The 21,397-nt window shown below is 64.1% G+C and overlaps 1 protein-coding gene across 2 annotated transcripts in view; it reads left to right on the forward strand.

Moving 5' to 3' along the window:
- Nucleotides 1–10,120: 10,120 nt before the first annotated feature.
- IQSEC1 (IQ motif and Sec7 domain ArfGEF 1) overlaps nucleotides 10,121–21,397 on the forward strand; it is a 125,151-nt gene continuing 113,874 nt past the window's right edge. The window contains exon 1 of one of the 2 annotated variants that reach the window (XM_056129719.1): nucleotides 10,121–10,187. In XM_056129719.1, the coding sequence (XP_055985694.1) occupies nucleotides 10,165–10,187 (23 nt within the window). In that variant the 5' untranslated portion in view covers nucleotides 10,121–10,164. The remainder of the gene's footprint in view (nucleotides 10,188–21,397) is intronic. The other variant, XM_056129717.1, reaches the window with a different exon arrangement.

The following is a 21,397-nucleotide window of genomic DNA, read 5'->3' on the forward strand; positions in this document are numbered from 1 at the left end:
CATCCCGGCCACGCGGGCCGTCTTGGTTCGCACCCCTGCTCCTTCATTTGCTCCTGGCCCTTGTGCTGGTGCTGCCGTGTGTGCCCCATCTGTCTCGTATCTGGGGTCGGCTGTTGGGTTTGAGATCTAGGAGTGCCAGATTCCTGGCTGCACACCTTGTAGCTGGCAGTGAGCGTTGGGGCGTGGGGAGGTGGGGGATGCGGAAGGGACCCCGGCGTCAACTGGCAGGGCCTGCTGCTGCAGCCTGAGCTCTAGCTCCAAGGCTGTGTGACCCTGGCCAGAGCCCTGAGCCTCTCTGGGCTCCCCGCTGGGGCGGCAGTGAAGAGGGAGAGCCGAGCAGCAGGAAACATCTAGAACCACAGGGGTTCTAGCAGCTCCAGGGTGGGCTAGTCCTAAAAGCAAGGGCACTCGGATGGGGCCACTGGACAGGTCTCTGCCCTCTGGGTGCCAGGCACCACTTGGAGGCAGCAGGCGGGAGACCAGGAGCCCCTCCTGGGGACACCATCCCCCCCCTTTCCCTGCCCGGGAGCCACGGCTGCTGCCCTGCCGCCCCCCCAACCCCGTCCTGCAGGGTCGGGTTGTTCTGAGGATGCCCCCACCCCGGCTGGCAGAGAGCCTCAGACCTGCCCCTCCCCCAGCCCGAGGACCCCGCCCTTCCTGGGACCCCGAGGCGGGCAACAGCGGGCGCTGGGGCCCTCCTCTGGGCTGACACGCAGCTATTCAGACATGCGTGTCCCACATTCACTGGGTCCGCAGAGGCGACCTGCAGAGCGCGGCCCCCGGGGGCTGCATGTGTTGGTGGGGGGGAGGGGGGTAATCACCCAGGCGCTCGGGGAGACGAGGTTCTGCCAACACAGGCTGGAAACTGCTGGAAGCTATCGACCCGCCTAATGGGAAGCCGATGGTATCTGGGCCCCGACAGCTCCGGCCGCGCAGGGCCCGATCGATGCCGCCTTTCCAGAGACCCCAAGGCCTGGGCGGGGGTTGGGGGAGGGCGGGCCCAGACGGGGCCTCCAGCCTCCTCAGCCTCAGCCTCGGTTTCCCCGAGAGCCCTGAGGCCTGGGTGGGTGTCAGATCAGGTGCCGCTGGGCACTCGGCAGCCCAGTCCTGGGTGCAGGATGGAGACACCAGGGGGGTGAGGAAAAGCGCAATGAGCCCGGACACCCAGGGGTGGGGGGGACAGGGCCTGGGGGTCGTTGTCATGGCAACCTGCCCGCCCTGGGACTGGTTCCTGCCCTGTCCCAGGCCTCCAGGCCGGCCCTCTGCCCACTGGAGCAGCAGGAGAGGCGGTTCCTTGGGGTCTCCCGGGACCACCTCTGCCGGGCCAGTTTGCTCTTGCTGCCTCTGCTTCCTCCCAGTTATTTGAAGGCTCTGCACACAGTGCTACCCCCAGGGCAGGGTGCTCTCAGTCTGTCACTGATCTGCCTTGAGGGGTCTGTCAACCCCCTGTGGGTGCAGACATCCCACCCCCGCCCCAGGGCCTCCAGGAAGACCCTCAGGGCTTTCCCGAGCCCCCCACTATGCTTGCTGCCGTATACCACCCTCCCCCTCGCAGCCGACTCAGCCTCAGTTCCCCATGTCGCTGATAAACCAGCACCTGGTGGTTCCGGATGGAGCCCGCCCACCCCCACACCCACCCAAGCCCGGCCTGAGGGCCCCAGGCTGCCCAGCCCCTGCTGTGGGTCAGGACCCGCCCTGGAAGGCGGCACAGAGTGGACAGAAAGGGGTCCTGGAGATGGGCATGTGTGCGTAGGTGTGTGTGCACGTGTGTGTATGAGTGTGTGCGTGTGTATGCACATGTGTGTGGCTTTTGGGGGGCCACGCGCACAGCTGACCATGTCCCCTTGGAAGAGGCGCTGGTCGTTGGTAGTCCTGTCTCCTACTTAACGCCCCCCTCCCCATAGCATGGAGCCTGCTGGCTGTTCTGCAAGTGCAGACGACCCCCGTGCACTCTGACCTGCTTTCCCTGCCCCTGTCCCCCGGTCTGTGCCAGCACCCAGCTCCTGCTCTTCCTTTGTCCCCCAGGCCCCCTTTCCACAGCAACTTGTGGCCCTTACCTCTCCCCCCATTCTCCCTCAGCCCTTCTGTCCAGCCCTCAGCAGCCCTGGGGTGCAGCAGCCATGCCCCCTGCCCCAGGGCCTTTGCACATGCAGCCACGAGGCTGGGCGCCACCTCCTGTGTGGAGGGCTGGCAGACACAAGCTTTTCTGGCACCCAGAGCTGCTGGGGTTGAAGGATGGCCACACCTTTGGGGACCACGGAAGGCGCTGACCCTAAAACTTGGGCCCAGGGGGGCCTGAGTGATAGGGGCCTGAGTAGACGCCTGGTCAGACGTCTACCTTGTGTGAGGTGCCCCATAGGGTCCCCTGAGCCCACCAGGGGTGGTCTGTGAGTGAGTCAGGAGGAAGCCCTGAGCAGCACCCCGTGTGATGGAAACACAAACCAACTGACCCTTGGGCCCAGAAGCCCCCCAGAGGTGGAGCCTGGCATGGTCAGGGGAGTGACTGTCCCGCCAATATGGGCAGCTGACCCTCCCAGCCCTCCAGGACATGAGTTCAGGGGGCTCCTGAGGGCCCTGACACAGCTTGGGGGTCGCTCACCGGGCAGCCCCGCCTTGGTCGCAGTGTGGCCTCACCTAGGACCCGTGTCTTCTGCCTAGTTGTGACATCTTGCTCACCCCCTGCTATCCACCGTGGCCCCCCCAGGGGCAGGCACGGGACAGTCCCCGTCTGCCCCAGGGCCCCCTGTGTGGGGACAGGGCCCTGCCCTTCCCCTGCCCAGCTGGCCTTGGACCTTCAGTAACATGAAATTGACATGAAATTGACCTGGAATTGCCGTGCTGGGGCCCAACCTCCAGGCCTCTGAGTGTTCCCGACTGACCGCTGGTGGACTCAGTTAAGCTCCCAGAGAAACGCATGCCCACTGGCTGCCGTCCCCACTTCCCGTACCTCACCCCTGCGACTGCAAGCCCTCTGAGTGGGTGTGCCTCCCCCTGGCCTGGGCCTCCATCCATCCATCCATCTGTTTGTCCCCCCATCTGTTTGACTGCCACGTGGTTTTCATTAGCCTCTTCCGTTGACCCCAGGACATTTGCACAGTTTCTTCCTCTGCCACAGGCTCATCCCCAGCTCTCTCCTTCCTCGTCAGCCTCCCTCAAAGCCTGGGAGCTGGTCTTGTTCTCTGTCCTGCCCTCCACGGCCAGGAACGTGGCTGCAGGAGAAAGTCGTTCTCGGTTTGTGGGATGAAGGCAGACGTCCTGGGCGCTGCCCGCACGCTCCAACCTAACTCAGGCCCAGTGCCACGTGGGCCAGGCGGATGTCGCAGCTCCGGGGGCTGACTGCCATCCCGTGTCCTGCTCTCCACCCCGCCCAGTTCCCCATGGGGCCCGAGGTCCCCCCGTGCCTGGCCTTGCCTGGCTGTGGGCACAGATGGCCTCTCTCCCGTGAGACTGGAGGCTGCCTGTGAATTAGAGGCCGCAGAGGAGGTGCAGGCTCCAGCCTCCCCGGTGACAAATGGCTGATAATTAATGCTGGGCCTGCACGTTATTAATCAATTTAAAGTTGAGCGCACAGCCAGAAGCGATTCCAAGAAAAAAAAAAAGTTCAGCCCCCCCCCCCCCCCCATCTTCCCCATTCTTACTCATCAATCACCAATTTTGCAAGAGCTTATTAAAATCTGGAGGAAAACGCTGGCTGGAGGAATGAAAGCCCCCCGGGACAGTTTATCAGGATCTTGCAGCTGGGGTGTGGGGAGGGGGCCTGGGAGCCAAGCCCGCCTCCTAGGAGGCAGGACCTCGCTGCATGCAGGGCAGGACATCCAGAAAGGCTGGTACTGCCCGGGTACTGGACCTCAGCAGCAGGGCCTTGACTCTGGGGCGGGGGGGCACGTCAGGGAGTCCAGCTCTGGGCACCAGGCTGAGTGGACAGAGGGCACTGGAACCCTGCGTGAGTGTGTGTGTGTGTACATGTGTGCATGTGGGCATGTATGGCGTGTGGACCCGGTGCCTGCCCGCAGGCATGGGCACGTGAGCCTGAGTGTGCAGGCGTCCAGGGAAGAGTCTGGCTTGGTTCCACCCCAGCTCTCCTCCCAGCCTTCTGGGCTTGGGGTGTCATGGGAGGGGTCACCAGGGACATGAGGACAGACCCACTGCACTGTGCATGCAGGAGAGTCCAGGCAGGACAGGACAAGGGTGCCCAGAGCTGGTCAGTGATGGTCTCCCTAGGGACCCTGGGCTGGGCCAGGAGGTGGGTGGCGACCCTAATGCTTCTGCCTCTCCCCGTGGCAATGAAGATGGATTCTGGGTGTGGAGCCAGGACCGGAACCCTCGGGTCGATGCTCTGTCAAAGCTGTGTCTGTTCCTGCTATTCCCGCTGTTTCCTGCCCAGGAACTCCTGTGCATCCTTCAAAACCCCTGCCCAGGGCACCTCCTCGGGTGCCTTCCCAAGTCAGCCTCTTACTTTCTGTGCCCCAAAAGTATTTGCTTCTTGCCAGAGCTTGAGGTCCTGCTGGGTGGGCCTGGGTTCTGTTTGGTCCAGTGTGCTTGGATTCCCCCCAACTTTGCCTCCTTCCTTCCTTTCTTCCTTTTGTTCCTTCTTTCTTTATTCCTTCTTTCCTTCCTTTTTCTTTCTTTCTTTCATTCATTCTTTTTCTTACTGTGACGCAAGATACATTTATTTTTATTTCTTTTTTTTTTTGCTTTTTGGGTCACACCCAGTGATGCACAGGCGTTACTCCTGGCTCGAGCACTCAGGAATCACTCCTGGCGGTGCTTGGGGGACCCTATGGGATGCTGGGAATCGAACCCGGATCGGCCCCGTGCAAGGCAAACGCCCTCCCCGCTGTGCTATAGCTCCAGCCCCACAGGATACGTTTTTATTGAAACTTATTTAGGAAGGTGTGAGGGGAGAGAAAGAGGGAAGTTCGTGCTTTCCCACGAGGGAAATAGCCAAGACACAGACAAGCCCCGGGTCTGAGGAAAGACACAGGCGGGAACAACAGGCCTTTTGTTCGTTTTGTGCCACACCTGGGGTGCTCAGGCCTGACTCCTGTGCTCAGGAATCACCCCTGGCAGGGCGGGCGCAAGGGACCCCGCGGGCTGCCGGGGATGGAACCCAGGTTGGCCCCATGCAAGGCAAGCGCCCTCTGTGCTGTCCTGTCGCTCTGGCTCCCGACTCCCCATCCCGGACGGGCAGACCCAGGGAGGACTGATGAGCACTTTAGCTCGGCGTCGCCCGCCTTTGCCTTGGCGGCCTCCTGAGACCGGGACTCGGGTACGGGGAGAGCCGGGCCCTAAAGCAGGGCCAGGCCCACGAGGACCGAGGAAGGAAAGGGCCGGCCAAGGGGGCGGCGTACGGACCCTCCCCCAGGGCGGGGGGCTTGGGCTCTAGAACGCAGCCTGCAGCAGCCCCCCGCCCAGGTTCTCCTGCCCTGCGCCCCGCCCCGCCCCCGCCCTTGCCGGCTCCGCCGCGCAGCTGCCGGCCCCGCCCGCCGCCAATCAGCCCGCATTGTCCCGCACATCTGGCGCCCCTGCAAATTGCCCGGGAAAGGCTCGCTCAGCACCCTCGGCGCACGCCAGCCCCATTCACGGCCGCTCCCCACCGGCTCCCAGGCCGGGCGGGCGTGGCGGAAGCAGCCCCAGATGGTCAGGCAGGAAACGGGCGCCCAGAAGGGAAGGCGGGCCGCGGGGAGAGGCGCCCCTGTACCGGGAGTCTCCTCCAGGTTGCTCTGCATCACTTCAGCGAGGAAGCTCAGGCTGCCCCCGTCTGGGCCCAGGGCTCGGGGACCCCACGCTGCTGTTCTTTTTTTTTTTTTTTGCTTTTTGGGTCACACCCGGCGATGCTCAGGGGTTCCTCCTGGCTCTGCACTCAGGAATCACTCCTGGCGGTACTCAGGGGACCATATGGGATGCTGGGAAACGAACCCAGGTCCGCAGCGTGCAAGGCAATCGCCCTACACGCTGTGCTATCGCTCCAGTTCCCAAGCTGCTGTTCTTCTTTGGGGTATGGGCAGCTGGCTTGGGCATCCCCTGGGGCTTCACAGAGGGCGGGGAACTCACCTACTGGGCCAGGGACAGCTCAGGGCACCCCTCAGTCACTCCTGGGTGCTTACATGGTTGCTCTGCACCCCCCCCTCCAACCCATCTCCTCCTCCCTGAGCTCCAAGGGAGGCCCAGGGTGGCCAGGCAACCCCTCCCCAGGCCACCCGGCATGGTAGAGGAGGGTTTGATGGGGTGGTGGGTTCGGTCCCGCACCTGCACGGCCGCAGGTAGCTCCTAATGTTGGGGGACCATGAACAACTCAGCAGGTGACAAGCCAGGACTCTGGGGGCAGCGCCATTCCCTGGACCATCCTGGCGGGCTCCACTCTGGGACCTCACCCGGGATTGGGGGGCTGTGTTGGGAGCATCAGGAGTGGGCCAGGCCCTGTGACCCTTTAGGGGTAGGTGGGACAGCAGGAATTTGGTCAATCAGAGCCGGGGAGGGGGCGTGGTAGGCAGGGAAGAGGGAAGAAGGTGCGGGGGCCTGGGTGAGGACAGGGCTGGGCCAGGGAAGGGCGCCGGGCCCACCCACCCCAGGTCTTTGGAGCAGCCGTGTGCTGCCCTCTGCTGGTCGCTCTGAGCGTTGCACGCAGCGCCCCTCCCAGCTGCCGAAGCGGTGGCAGCAACCCGCCTTGGAGAAAGAACAGCCGTGATTTGGGGGGCTCCGAGATTCCCCAGTGTGGGGTCCCATGCTTGCCCATGCGGGGCGCAGAGTCACGGGAAATGGGAAATGACAGCTTAAAGGAGGCACACACGCTGGTCATTTGTGGGCGCCTGCCGATATGACACTGACACTGAGTTGGGGGGGGGTGCGGGGCGGGGGTTGGGGGGGGGAGGTGATCCCGGAAGACAAGCAAAGGCGCGAGGGGGCCGAGCCGGGGGTGTTGGGATTTGGCACAGTCATCTCCAGCCTTCACTAGTCTTATGTATTTGTTATTATGATGGTTGGTCTGCGGGCCATGCCATGCAGTGCTCCAGGGAGGACCCCCCCCCCCCCCCCCGCAGTGCTCCAGGCTCCAGCCGGTTCTGGGGCTGAGCCCCAGGGCCTGGGTGCGAGGCGGGGGCGGGGTCTTCCGCTCCGTCTCTCTGGTGCCTTCCTCATGTGGATTGAAGTGATTTTCCCTCGTTGGTGCAGTGGGGAGGACTGTGTCCCTGTTCCTACTTGCTGCAGGCGTGGGTGTGGGACTGAGACGCGGAAGGTTCTGGAAGGATGAGCACCAGCTGACAGCTCTTACCTCTCTCTGCAAGTGGGACCAGGGGCACGTCACAGGGGTGGGCTAGGAGTAGCCCCTGAGCTCCACTGGTGTGATCTAACCAGCCCCTTCCCAAATCTTGTGAGGAAACAGTCCAGGCAGCTCCCAGCATGCCCCGCCCGCGGGAACAGAAACGCCTTTCTTTTTTCTTTTTCGTTTGGTTTTTGGGCCACACTCACTGATGCTCAGATAACTCCTGGTTCTGCACTCAGGGATCACTCGTGGCAGTGCTGGGGGGACCTTATGTGGTGCTGGGCATCGAACCTGGGTTGACCACGTGCAAGGCAAGCGCCCTACCCACTGCACTCTCTTTCCAGCTCGGAAATTCCAATTCCTTCTTGACTGTTGTTCTGGCCAAGAGGGCCAGGCTACAGGAGCACTGGTCAGATGATCAGGTGGGGGGGGGGTCTGAAAGTGTCCTGCAGTTCTGGTACCTTCTCTCTTGTCACCTTGCTGCCTCCAGGGCCCCGAAGAAAGAGTCCCAAACCCCACCTCTGCCACTCACTACTGTGCAGTCCCAAGCCAGTGGCTCACCCTCGCTGAGCTCCATTTCCTCCACTACCAAGGGAGGCCTGAAACTCAAGGTCTCAGCATCCTCCCTCTCCCAAAATTTAGTGGGCCTTCGAGTCCAGAGGAAATGGAAAGAGGGTCCACTCCTCTGTGGCCAGCCAGGGCAGGGCATTCCTGCCAACTCTCTCCTCTAACCTTCCCGGGGAGGATGCCTGGCAGCTTCTTTGAAGTCCAAACTCTGGAACTAGTCCACGGGGTGTCTGCCTGCCCTGGTGTGACCTGCGGCCGGTCGCCAAGCCTCTGTGACCTTAGCTTCTCCTCCATCAACTCAGGTGGTGATTGGCTAGTTCATGTACTCGTATTTTATGGGGACTGTTGTGCTCGGGGTATGACGCATGTAGAAGTTACATGCATGTATAGTGATTATATACATGCATGTGACATGGGCTTGAGGTTCTCGAGTCACTGGACATCGGGTAAGCCAGTGACGCCATCCCAGGGAAGGGCCTCCCCTTGCTCATGCATGTGTGACCTCACCTCACCTCTGGTCCTCTGAGCTTCCCTCTTCCCTGAGGCCCTGGCTCTGTGCCTCCCTCTGCCCTCCGCACCCTCTGCAGCTCCCATCATCCGCCCCCTCCCTGCCTTCCCACCCTGCTCCTTATTGCCTGCAGAGCATTTACCAGCAGCTCTTCGATTCCCTTCCTCCCTGGGGTGGAAACACATTGGGCAGGTGCTTGGCCTGGCTCACCGTTTGCCTTACCTGATGCCCAAAAGCTGATTGGGAGTATTTGTTGATGGACAGATGAATGGGCAAGTGGGCGAGTGGGTGAATGGGTGGGTGACCAGGGCTGGCTGGCTGGATGAATGGATGGATGGGTGGATGGATAGGTGGATGGATGGATGGATGGATAGATGGATGGGTGAATGATGGATGGATAGATGAGTGAGTGGGTGGATGAGTGGTTGGGTGTATGGATGGATGAATGGGTGGGTGGATGAATGGATGAGAGATTGGATGGATGGTGGATGGATGGATGGATGGATGATGAGTAGATGGATGGATGAGTGGGTGGATGATGGATAGGTGAGTGGACAGATGGATGAATGGGTGGATGGATGGATGGAGTGAGTGGATGGATGGGTGGATGAGTGGTTGGATGGATGCATGGATAAATTAATGAATAGGTAGATGGGTGGATGAGTGGATGGATCGGTGGATAATGGGTAGGTTGATGCATGGATGGATGAATGGATGAATGAATTAATTAGTACATGAATGGATGAATGGATGGACGGATGAGTCAGTGAATAGATGGGTAGGTGGGTGGATGAATGAATGGGTGGATGCATGGATAGATGAGTGGATGGATGAATGAATGAAGGGATGGGTAGGTGGATGGTGGATGGGTGGGTGGATGGTTGATGGGTAGGTGGATGGATGGGTGGGTGGGTGGATGAATACCGCAGCTACATCACCCCCTGCCCCAGTGCAATTCGTTTCAGACCTGTCTGGGACTGGCCATGACTCCACCTCCCCAGCCGCTGTGCGTGCTAAGCCCCCATGATGGCCGCTAGGACCCCAGTCTACAGTGACCCCAGCCAGGGCTCCCCATGAGAAGCGTCTCCCCGCGGGCTGGGGCTCGCGGCGGGTCAGTCTGTGTCCAGGGCGCCAGCTGCTCGCCTCGCCGGCGGCCGCGGCACCGCCCTGGAAAGCCGCGTCGTGCCGCGCCCGCCCCGGGCAGCGCGTGCATTTTAGCAATAGATTTCCAGGTTTGGAGCGCGGGCCAGCAAGCCCCGCCGGGCGCGCTCGGCCCATGGGTGACTTTGCAGCTAGGGCGCCGGGGCGGACGCGCCTGATGCTGCCGTTGCCATGGCGACGAGCGCCTCGGCGATTGGTCCAGCGCGGCCGCACTACGCGGCTCCCGGGCGCGGGGAGAGGCTCCGGTGCGCCCGCCCCTCCTCCGGATGCCGCGAGAGCGGAGCGGGCGCAGCTCCCCCCCTCCCCCGCCCCGCCACCCCGGATGTGCGGGCGGGGACAAGCCCGAGGGGGGTCCCAGGTAGCGGCCAGGCCGGCGCCCCCCGCCCCGGCGGGCCTCGTGGTGACGCGCCGGCCCCCGGACTCGGGGTGAGCCCTGCGTGCCCGGGGCCCCGCGGAACCCGCCGCCGCCACCTCCCTGCGCCCACCCCAGCCTCCCTGGAGGAGTTTGCCACCCTCGGGAATGTGACTCGCCCCGCGCCTGCGTTTCCTCCCCGTCCACTTGTCGCTGAAGCATCCTGCGCCACCGCCGCCGCCGCGCCGCCCTGAGCCCACCAACCCCCCCCTCCCGGCGCCCTGCAGGAAAGGCAGAGAGCAGGAAGGCGACAGGATGGCCTGCCGGAGACGCTACTTGTGAGTACAGGGGCCGGAGGGACCCCCGCATCGGGAGCGCGGAGCTGGAAGGAGGGCTTCCTGGGGGAGGGGCGCCCGCGGCGCGGCGCAGGTGGCTTGCAGAGCAAGCTGGCACCCGCGAGCTGTTTGGGGGTGCTGACGGCAGGAGAGGCTGCTCTGCAGGTCTCCCCTGGGCTGGGAAATGCACCCCCCGCCCTGAGCGCAGGTGCCCCTCAAATCCACAGGGTCCCCAGATCTGCAGCTGTGGGTCGGGATTCGGGCATTGCCCATAGCGCGTCTTGGAAGGAAAAATACCTGTTGTGTCCTGCCCGCCCTGCCCAGGGGAAGGTCGCAGGAACACCCGGGAGGGGACAGCTGGCCCCGCGGATAGGGGACTGTCCAGCTCTCCCACCCCCAGCCCCGAACACCTGTCTGCTGGGCCCTGCGCCAGAGGCAGAGACTGTTGAGGTGTGCACGGCCGGTGACATCACAGACCTGGGTATTTATGGAAACCCAAGCCGATGCCCGGCGTCCACCCCCGGCTCTCGGGGCTCTGCGCCTTCTGGGATAGGCCCCCCGGACTCTCCAGCCTCCAGGGATCCCTCTCTGGGTCCCCCCAGCATGACACGGCCGCCGCCTGGAGACCCCTGCCCAATTCTGGCTCGGGTTGGGGCTTCCTCCGTCACCTCAGACCTGGGGTGGCCTTAGAGAGCAGAGCCCGACACTCGAGGGCTGGGCTCTGCCTCTGGAGGACCCACAGGGGGCGCTATCGGGGGGGGATGCGACAAGGGAGCCCCGAGCTCGGCAGCACCATTGCCGTCTGCCAGGGGACACGTAGCACTTTGCTCCCGGTCTGCTCCCCCACCCCCACGCATCCATGCATCCCCCGCGGCCGCCTTCCCAGGGCCCACGGCGACAGTGACGGAGGCTGGGCTGGGATACTGTCAGTTTTCTGGAGGAAAAAGCGCCCAGGTTGGTTTTGTTGATGGCACAGGCACGCCAGCATTCTCACGCCCCGTGACAAGGCCCAGCTGTATTTTGGGAAACAAATAGTAAACCGTTGGCTTGCACGGAGCTTCCGCCGCTGGGAGAGGCTCCCTGGGGCCCCCGGCTTCCTGTCGCCCGAGCCCTGGAGAGGGGAGCAGGAGCAGCCCGTGACCGTCTCCCCATCCTCTGGGAGCTGCTGGCACCGCCGATGCTGCGTCACGGGCCAGAGCAGACGCCGGGCTCTGTGAGACGTGTGGGGAAACTGAGGCTGGGAACATTCCCTGGGAACCTCAGAGGCTGTGAATCCAGGGGTGAGGGTCTCGCCCGAAATGCTCGTGCCCAGGTCCCGCGGTCCTGGGTCTACTGTGTGGGTCAGTGTGTGCTTTGGCTGGGATGGTGCCGCCGAACTGTGGGGAGCTGCCAAGGGTCAGGTGGTGATCTGGGCCGGAGCATGTCACCCTGCAAACCCCACAGGGTGCCTCCTGGTGCCTGGGCTCCCAGAATCTGCATTTTATTTATTTTACTTTCGGTTCGGAGGCCACACCCGGCGATGCTCAGGGGTTACTCCTGGCTCTGCACTCAGGAATGACTCCTGGCGGTGCTCAGGAAACCAAATGGGATGCCGGGAATCGAACTCGGGTCACATCCACATACAAGGCAAGCGCCCTCCCTTCTGTGTTATCACTTCGGCCCCAAGAACCTGCAGTTCAGCCCACGGCCCAACCCTGGACCACAGCCTGGGGCTCCATGGCTCTTGCCACACTCCCTAGGGGAGGGGCAGAGGGCTGGGCTCTGTGCTCCCCAGAACAGATCCCCCCATGCTGACACAGACTGCCAGGCTGTTGGGGAGGGGGCCCCTGTTTTATGGATGCGTCTGAGGCCCAGGGAAGGCCTGGCTTGGACTGGCCGCTTGAGTAGATCGTTTGCTCCTCATCCAAGCCCCGAGACAGGCCTGCCCATCCCAGCGGCTCCCCTCTGCAGCCCCCAGGCTTCCCAAGTGGCCGTCCTGTAAGTGTTTCTGCAGGTGGCAGGACACCCACACCCAGCGGGGAGCCCCAGCCTGTGGCCTCACCGGCTCCAGCCTGTCCCACCGGCCGGCAGCCCTCCAGGGGGAGGGGCTCCAAGGCTGAGTTTTGGAATCTGGACTCTGTCCCCTGGCTGGGGTGGCAGCGCTGACCCAGGTGGCCTAGGGGACAGGTACAGGTGACCCGGAGCAGATACTGACCGAAGGGGGGGATCGCAGGTCTCCAGGAATCAGGTCCTTAATCAAACTTGCTCACAACCAAGGTCATTACCGCACTGACAGCTTAATTAATGGCAGTTTAATTAAGGTCGCCCCCGCCGGCTGCTGCCGCTCTTCCTAAGGTAACATTGGCTCACAGCGTGTCATATCCTGCCCGGGACCTGGGAAGGAAGGGACCGCGGGGCTGCACGGGCAGCGGGTGGAGAGCTGCTATGGCCCCTCGTGCCTTGGGGACTCGGTGATGGCCCCCCGCCCAGACCCTCCATCCATTCACCCCGCCCAGACCTCCAAGTGCCAAGTTCAGGCCTGTGTTGCATCCTCCCTCACTGTCGGGGTCCTGGGGCAGAGGATCCCCCAGACACCTACCTCAATGTCACTGTCCTCTCCTGCCTCCAGCACCTCGGACAGCGCCTGCCTCTGCCGAGAGCCCCAGGGCCAAGCCAAGACTTACTGCTCAGGGCGTTTGGTTGGTGGGGCACCGTGTCGGCCAGCGGTGCAGATGGTCTTCTAGCATCCACGCGTTCGACCTTCGGGGTGCCCCCGTGTGCTGGCGCTGGGGATGGTCCTGGCACAGACAGAGAAGCTGAAGCTATAGTGGTCCAGCCCCAGAGCCAGGCCCTCACTCTGCCACCTGTGGGGCCCTGAGCCCTGGGATCAGAGAGCGGGAGGGGGCAAGATGGGGCCCGTGCGGCAGGGCACGCGGATGCAGAGGACACCAGGCTCCTGGCCGCTCTCCCCTCACTGCAGGCCACATGTGTCCCCCCAGGATGCCTGGGCCCTGGTCCAGGTCTGGGGACTCCCTGAGGGGCAGAGCAGGGATACCCATCCCCTCCCTCTGCAGATGGGGGCCTCAGTGTGGGGAGTTGGAGGGTCCCAGCCTCACCTGCACTGTCCTGGCGGGCCGGGCTGTGAGGGAGAGGGTCTGTCACTGCCCATAGCCCGAGGGGGCATTGGTAGACCGCTGTCCACCAGCTCCCTCTGAGGGTGCCCACTTCCACCAGTGCCTTGGGGATCGGGTGATGTCCCCCGTACAGCGGTGCCCCCCCCACCCTTTGGCCTCTGAGGGGGTCCTCCAACGCTCCCCGGATCCTTACCTCTGCGTTGCTGTGGGACCTTTGACACATCCCTTGCCCTTTCTGGGCCTGGGGCAGCGGCGACAGCCTCGGCCCTGCTGGTCACGTGAGGGTGGAAGCTGGAATCCCGAGGTCCCAGGTCCTTCCTCCTCCCCAGCCTGCCCTGGCCACCGCGGGGCCATCGTCACTCACTAACCATGGTGACCAGGAACATCTGTCTGTGCGCGGCTGGGGGCTGTGCCTGCACACCCTCTCTCCCCGGCCCCTCTCTGCCCACACAGGGTTCACCATCCTGAGAGGGATTGCAGGGGTGCAGAGGCCAGGAGCAGCCGGGAGCGGTCGTGGGCCCCACGCAGTGCCCCCTCAGTCCCAGCCCCTCTCTGCAGCCGCGTCCCCTCCCCTGGCCTCCAGCTACCCACCCGCCCCCACAGCCGCACAGGTCCACCCACCCACCCGGCCACCCCCTCACCCGGGATCCCAGGGCCCTGCCCCCCACCCTCTCCAGCTGCCCCTCGGATCTGGCCTGGTGAAGCACCAAGAACCCCCCAGTCGTCAGTGTCACTGTCCTCAGGACACCGGCCCGCCACTCCTCGTCCGTCCATCCCCAGCATGTGTTGTTCTCTTCCTGCCGCTCCCAGGCTCGGTCACGAGTGGTGGACACGCACGTGGCTGGTATCGGGGCGGCTCTGGGATGACGTGGGACGTCACCTTCCCAGACCCACCACCAGCTGCCAGGGGCGCCGCTCAGCCCACATCTCGGGGGCAGCTTCCAAGGCCTCTCGTCACCCACCCAGCCAGGCTGCCAGGACACAGGTGTGCCAACAGCCTGACCGGACCCAGGAGTGGACTCTGTGTCTGAGGTTCTCGCTGGTTTTTTAAATTTATTTATTTACTTTTTGCTTTTTGGGTCACATCCAGAGATGCACAGGGGTTCCTCCTGGCTCATGCACTCAGGAATTACTCCTGGCCGTGCTCGGGGGACTAAATGGGATGCTGGGAATCGAACCCTGGTCGGGCTGCGTGCAAGGCAAACGCCCTACCCGCTGTGCTATCACTCCAGCCCCACTGAGGTTCTCTCTGACCTTTGACCCTGAGGCCCCACCGGGCCGCATCCCCCGCCCCCCGCCCACCCCGTCCTCACTGATGCTCATGTTCTGTTTGCTCAGCGTTAGGCCTTCCTGATGGTTGGGGGTGGCCACTGCTATCAGGACACTCAGTCTCTCCCCTGCCCCCCGCTCTTGAGGGACCCTCGTCCAGGACCCCCCACGTGGGCTCAGCCTGAGTCTGCCTGGCACCCTGCAGTCTCTCTCCAGGGACAGGGCTGGGTTCTCTGCTCCCCCCCACTGAGCCCAACGCCCACACGAGAAGCAGGAGGTGGGGGCTGGCACGCGGTGGGCGCTCACTCCCCGCCCCCCCCCCCGTCCCCCCGTCGGTGGTTGCTCACTTCAGACTTCACTGACCGACACAGACTCCGTCTACCCACCAGGCCGCGTCAGTGCTCGTCCAGCTGCCCATGACACCCAGCAGCCTCCAGACTCGCGTCCCCATCACTGTCGGGCTGTTTGGAGACGACCCCACGGAAGCAGGGTTTGGGGATCTGCCGGTTGCTGGGCCCCAGAGGGAGGTGACAGCCATTGGTGGGGACAACTTGCTCTTGGCAGCCCCCTGCCCTCCGCCCATGTTGGCCACGTTCTCATGCAACCTGGACAGCCCCCGGGGCCCCTGTTCAGGCCAGCAGGTTCAGGGCCCGCCACTGTGGGCAGGGGTAAAGGGGGTTCTTTCAGCTGGGGGTCTGGCCCAGCTGTCGTCTGGGAGATTCAGGGTGCTGCGTCTGGCCGACAGGGGGAGGGACAGCCTGCACAGCACAGACACTGGACGCTGCCCCCGCACGCCTGGGTTTGCGGGTCCTGGCTGCGCTCCCGGCGGGGACCTCACTCCCGGGGACTCTGGAACCACAAAGGGCATTTCCGTGCCCTGCACACACACTCGCCTGCTCCAGCCGCCTGCATCCTCCCCGGGAGCTCCCAGGAGGCGCCTTCGATGTACTCGGAGCCCTGCCAAGCACTATCCCTGCCCGAGCATCGTGTCACCGAGGGCAGTGTCCCCGTGGCCGCCAAGCGCAGCCAGCCCTGTGTCGGCTGGGGTGAGGGCTGTCGTCCCCGGGGAGGCAAGCAGGGCCCCCGCCTCGAGGAGCCCTTCATTGGAAAGTATGTTCCTGGCCCCCGGGTGTGGGGTGGGGCAGGCTCAGGGCTGTCCGCCTGTGTGCGTGGGGCCCCGCTCCAGCCCCAGCACCCCGTGTCTCCTCACGAGCATCGCTGAGTCTCGCAGAGGTCCCAGGGCACTTGCTGTGACTCTGCACAGCCCAGACAGCTCAAGGAGTGAGCTGGCAAGCTCGTTCGGCCAGGAGAGAGAGTACAGCATGCAGGGCATTTGCCTTGCACGCAGCCCATTGGAGTTTGATCCCCGGCACCTCCCCTGGCCCCTCAAGTACCACAGGAGTGATCCCTGAGCGCAGAGCCAGGAGGATGCCCTGAGCATAGCTGGTCAAAACACAAAAATAAGGCCCAGGGACCACCCCAGGGGGGAAAGGATGCTGTCCCTCCGCCTGCTCCCCCTTGGTGCTTGGTGGCCATCATCCTCCAGAGGCCATTGGACAGTCAGGTCTGGGCCCGCAGTGACAAAACTTGTTGGGCCTCACGGGATGGGGGGGGAGCCGGGTCTGTCCTCCCCGTCCCAACGAGACCCCAAGTCATCGCCCACGAACAGCCTCTCGGGCTCCTGATCAAGGTGCTCAACGGCCATGATCCCAGAGACTCAGAAACAAATCTTGGAACCCAGCAAGCTTTGGCAGAAATCCCTCCAGATTTAAGTGTTAAAATTTCGGAATTTCAAAATCTCATGGCCCTATTGCAGCCACGCAACGTCATATGTTATTCATAACCAGCAATAGAACACAAATTGTCTACTGTTGCCTTTTCAGCAGATCTGAGTGTTGGGGTAAAATCTCAAATAATAATGGTGGGTCTGGTGTCGAAATATTGAATGTGATCAAAGTAGAGAGAGAGTAATGTGGAAATCATCTGCCCCACAGGTAGGGGGAGGGTGCGGGATGGGGGTATTCTGGGGTTGTTGGGGGTGGAGAATGGGCACTGGTGAAGGGACGGGTGTTTCATTGTATGACCGAGACTTCGACCCGAAAGCTTTGTAACTGCTCTCACGGTGATTCAATGAATAAAATTATAAAAAGATGAAAAAAAAAAAGTAAGGTGGAGTTCATGCACAATTCAATCAGCTAGTCAGTGGCTGAATTTTTTTACTCCTACATAAGAAAAAAAAGGCCCAGGGAGACAAAATAGCAGGCAGGGCCTTTGCCTTGCACACAGCTGACCCAGGTACTGTGCCTGGCACCGGAGCCCCGCCAGGAGTGATTCCTGAGCATGGAGCCAGGAGTGACCCTCGAATCCCACCAGGAGTGATAGGAGTAATAGCAGCAGGAGCCCAGCACTCTCCTGTCCCGCGAGGGAACAGAGGAACTGACCCTCCCGGAGCCTCATGCCAGCTGCGCCCAGTACCAGCAGCCTCGGACCCGAGGTGCTGGAGCACCCCCACCTCCCCCGACCCCCAGCTGGGAGCCGAGACACAAACTGAACATTCGCTCAAATGCCAGTTTCCGAGACAGGCACGGAGAGAGGGAAAGGGCGGCTGCCAGCTGGGAGCGCGGCGTGGGTGTGGGGAGCTGAGGCGGGGCCCAGGCAGACCCTAGGTGGGGGCTGCTGTCGGGACCCTCAGAGCAGTGCCTCAAGACCACTCAGCAGAGGTGGTACTAAACTGTTGGAGCTTTCAGGCCCTTTCTAGAACCTTCCTCTGCAAGCATCAGGCCTGGCACCCCCCTGGGAGCCGCCGGGATAGCTGTGGGTGCCCAGCAGTGTGTGTCTGGGGCAGATGCTGAGGCCTCAGTTTACTCTGCTGTGAAATGGGTGCTTCCAGCTCCACAGGGCTGGGCGGGATTCGGGCAGGGGAGCCAGGTGGTCGCGCACACTCAGAAGGCACCGGGTGCTGTTCTCCCAGGGCTGGGCGTCGGGGCTTGCTGGGCACCGGCGGCATGGGGGAACAGCAGCCGAGGCCAGGCAGGAGTTGGCTGGACTCTGGGCGCTGCAAGACTCTCATCACCACCCCCCCCCCCAGCCAGGATACTGCTGCATGGGGACCCCCGTCTCTTCCAGTCCCTGGCCCTAGAGGGGCCATATGCCCAGTGGCCAGCCTGAGACACAGCATGAAACCAAGCCCCGTGGGAACCAGAGTCCTGGGGACAGAGGAGGGGTCGGATCTGGGGGGGCAGACCTTGAGCTGCGGCTGCCCCCAGCTCGCGGGCCATGAGCGACACAGGCCCCTGTCAGCTGCACCAGTCCTGGGGGCTGAGGTGGGGTGCGCTAGGCCCAGGACCCCGGCCCCAGCCCTGCTGTCAGGGCTCTGTGCTCGGGAGTAGAGCGGCACAGCCAGGGGTCCCGGTACCCCAGCCAGGCCCCCACTCTCGGGGCCCTCAGCCCTGCACACAGACACCCCTTCTCTTGGGACTGCTTCTCCGTCGCCTCCTGGGCACAGCTGAGAGGGGGAGCAGTGGGGGGCATCGTGTGCGGCCCCAGGAGATGCACCGTCCCCCTCAGAGTGACCCCGGGAGATGCACTGTCCCTCTTAAAGGCCCCTGCCAGGCCCTTGAGCAGAAGCTGGACCGTCCGCTGGCCGTGCTGAGGCTCCTGAGGAGAGGAGACGCCGTGACTGCTGACCGAGGTCCCCACTTCCCGTTTGTAGAAGGGGTCATTCAGGAGGACGTGCAGAGGTGGCCCTGGGCAGCCGTGAGGGGGTGCTCGCAGAGGCTGGGGTCCCTCCTGTCTCTGCACGTGACTCGGTGTCACCCACTCCCAGATCCCAGGACAGCGGGTCCCTGCCCGAGGCTCCAGTCCAGTCTGCGCGCCCAGAGAGGGCGGCTTCCTGCCAGTCCAGCAGCGTCTTGGGGACTCAGCGTTGGGCCTGGGGACGCCGGGGCGGTGCACCCCCTCTCTGGCCAGTGCCGGCCAGTGCCTGGTCCCTGCCCTGCCCCCCGACGCACACCTGCGGTGCCGCTTCCCCACCAGATGGTCACCAGCGGGACCGCGGCTGAATGCCCGGGTAGCCGCAGCGCCTGGCCAAGTTGCACGTTCCTTTGCCCAGCTCTGGGGCCAGGGCCCGGATGGCCGCCTGGCGCTGACTGCAGCGACCTCAGAGGCTCCCTGGGGGTCCAGGGCAGCGGGCTGGCCCCGAGTGTGCTTCCCTCTCCTTCCCCGGGCCCGGGGTCCGGCTGCGGGCTGGCAGGGCGGGGGCTAAACTCCGGCCATGCTGGCAGGGTGCGGCCGCTGGTCCCGGGAGACCAAGCTGCAGGTGCTCGTGACCACGTGTCTGCAGCCCTGGGTGGTGGGGGTCAGGGGGCACCCACGGGCCCTCTCCCCCTGTGCCCATCCCCCCCCACATCCCACTGCGGCTGCCTCTCCCCGCGGGCTGAGCGCCCCAAGCGTGGGCCAAGGGCACTCGGCCACGTGCCAGGGCCGCCATCTGCCGGGCGCGCCTCGGGGACAGGCGTGTGGGGAACAGAGCGTGCTAGGATGGCACCGAGCCACCCCCAGAATAGAGGCCCCAGGTGGCCGCCGCACCCAGGCGGAGTGCCCCCCAGGGACGGGCTAGGCAGAGCTCACCCGCCGCACCCTGGCCGGAGGGGCTCATGGACACCGTCCACAGGGCCTCTCCAAGGGCCGCTGCACCCCTGGGAAGTGACCCCTGCATAGGGCTGGGCCTTGTCAGCGGTACCCACGCACCCCTCCTCTCCCTCCACCCCTGCCCAGTCGTCTGTCCCTCGAGGGCCCCGTCCTGACCTCGCTCACATCTGGGGACTCTGGTCAGACACACAGTGGGGGCTTCCTGCCGGCCTCAGTGTGCTCATCTGTGAAGTGGGTGACCCAGAGCTTGGGGGAGCGTGTGGAGCCAGGAGGGTGAGAGCCCAGAAGGTCAGGGCGTCCCCCGGGGGATCTGTTGTCTGGGAACCAGGTGACCCTAGATGTGTGGGGGTCACCAACAGTCACAGGCAGCCTCCCCAGACCCTCGTCCCCCTCAGCTGATGCTTCTGCAGGGAGAGAACTGGGAGGCGGGGGGCTCGGGTGTCCGTGCTGGGCGTGAGCCCCCCTCTGGCCAGCCAGGCTGTGCTCCTGCGGCAGCTGCCCAGCCTGGCCCCTCAGGGAGGCTGACCGCTGACCTCGACAGTCTGGCAGCTCTTGATGCCGCTGACCCCTGACCCCGCCCCCTCTCAGCCCCCACTGCCCATCTGCCCAGGGACATTTCTTTTTCCCTTTTTTGTTTTTGGGCCACGCCTGGTGGTGCTCAGGGGTTGCTCCTGGCTCTGTGCTCAGAGATCACTCCTGGTGGGCTCGGGACCATATGGGATGCTGGGGATCGAACCCAGGTCAGCCGTGTGCAAGGTGAATGCCCTCCCCGCTGTGCCAGCTCCAGCCCCTCAGGCCTTTCATGGCCAGCTGCCTCTGCTGGCCCACACAGCCCCCCACTGCCTCATCTGCCTGCCCAGGGGACCTGACTGTGGACCCCCCTGCGTGCCTGCCGCCCCCACCCCAGGGCTGGAGAGGCCATGGGGTCAGACTCGGCTCCAGGACACGGGAGGAAGGAGGCCCAGCCCCAAACTGGCCCGAGACACCCCCACTCACCCCCAAATGAGTCAAACACTGGTGGTCCAGGTGGGGAAACTGAGTCCCAGGACCTCCAGGCCTCCTTTGGCCACCTACCCTGAGCTCTGTCTCCACCCCGGTGCCAGGGAGATCGCCCCCACCGCCAGCGGGCATGTTCCCAACGTGGGCTGAGCTCTGGGCAGGGCACTGTCTGGCAGGACGGAGGGACGGAGACGGGGAGGCTTGGGGGGGGACAATGGCCCCAGTGTGCGGACAGCAGCTCAGCGCCAGACAGGAAAGGGGTGCGTCAAGGTGGGGTCTGGAGCCAGCCGGGCCGTGATTCCCGCTCGAGCCTTCGCCAGCTGCCTCCCCCTCCCTCCCCGGGGTGCGCTCCATTTCGCAGAGGATGCTGAGGGGCCCGTGACCCCAGCGGGCAGCAGGGGCGGCTCCCGGGGCTCCTGGGGAGCACGGCCTGCCCCAATGCTCGGGCCAGAACACGTGGCACGGGGGATGGGTGTGGGGTCTCCTGAATCGACTCCAGGTCCCGCCATCCTTCCTGTGCGCCGGAGGCCAGCGCGGTGCCAGGCACAGAGGCTCATTCACGCTGTTTACCAAGTGCCGCGCTCGCCACTCCGTCCTGAGTTCTCTCTGAGGCTGGGCGCGGGCAGGGCCGTGAGGGAACTGGACTGCCCCATGATGGGTGTTTTTGGCCCCCTGGACCCCCGACTGCAGGCCCCTGTGGGGGCAGCTGTTAGGTTCCTGCCCGTGAGCCAGGCGCTCCTGGCTGTCCCCACGCGAGAACGGGGCAGGGACGCGGGTCAAGCCCTCGGATCCCCCCATCCGGCCACAACAGCTGGGACCCACCCTGTCCCACAGTGCCCCACCCCCCAGGTCGTGCCCCTGCCTGGTGGCTCCCGGGAGCCCCCCCCCGGGGCTGTGAGCAACCCCCCTGGGAGTGGGGGTCCTTCAGGCCACAGCTCTGGGGGTCCTTCTGTTCTCTCCCTGCTTTCTGCCCTCCCCCACCTTCCCTCTCGGCAAACTGGCCCCCATGCCTGGCTGCCTCCTCTCAGCCCCGTGGCGGGCAGCCTGGCACCCCCCTCCGGCCCCCCAGGCTTCTTTCCCAAAAGCAAGGTGTGCCCGAGTCCCTGCAACAACAGAATTGTGCCGGGCGGAGCAGGTACACCCATTGCAGCTCAGGGCTGACTCCTGTTTCTGTTCTCAGGG

This window comes from Sorex fumeus, unplaced genomic scaffold, assembly GCF_029834395.1.
Source record: "Sorex fumeus unplaced genomic scaffold, SorFum_2.1 ptg000072l, whole genome shotgun sequence".
Taxonomy (NCBI): domain Eukaryota; kingdom Metazoa; phylum Chordata; class Mammalia; order Eulipotyphla; family Soricidae; genus Sorex; species Sorex fumeus.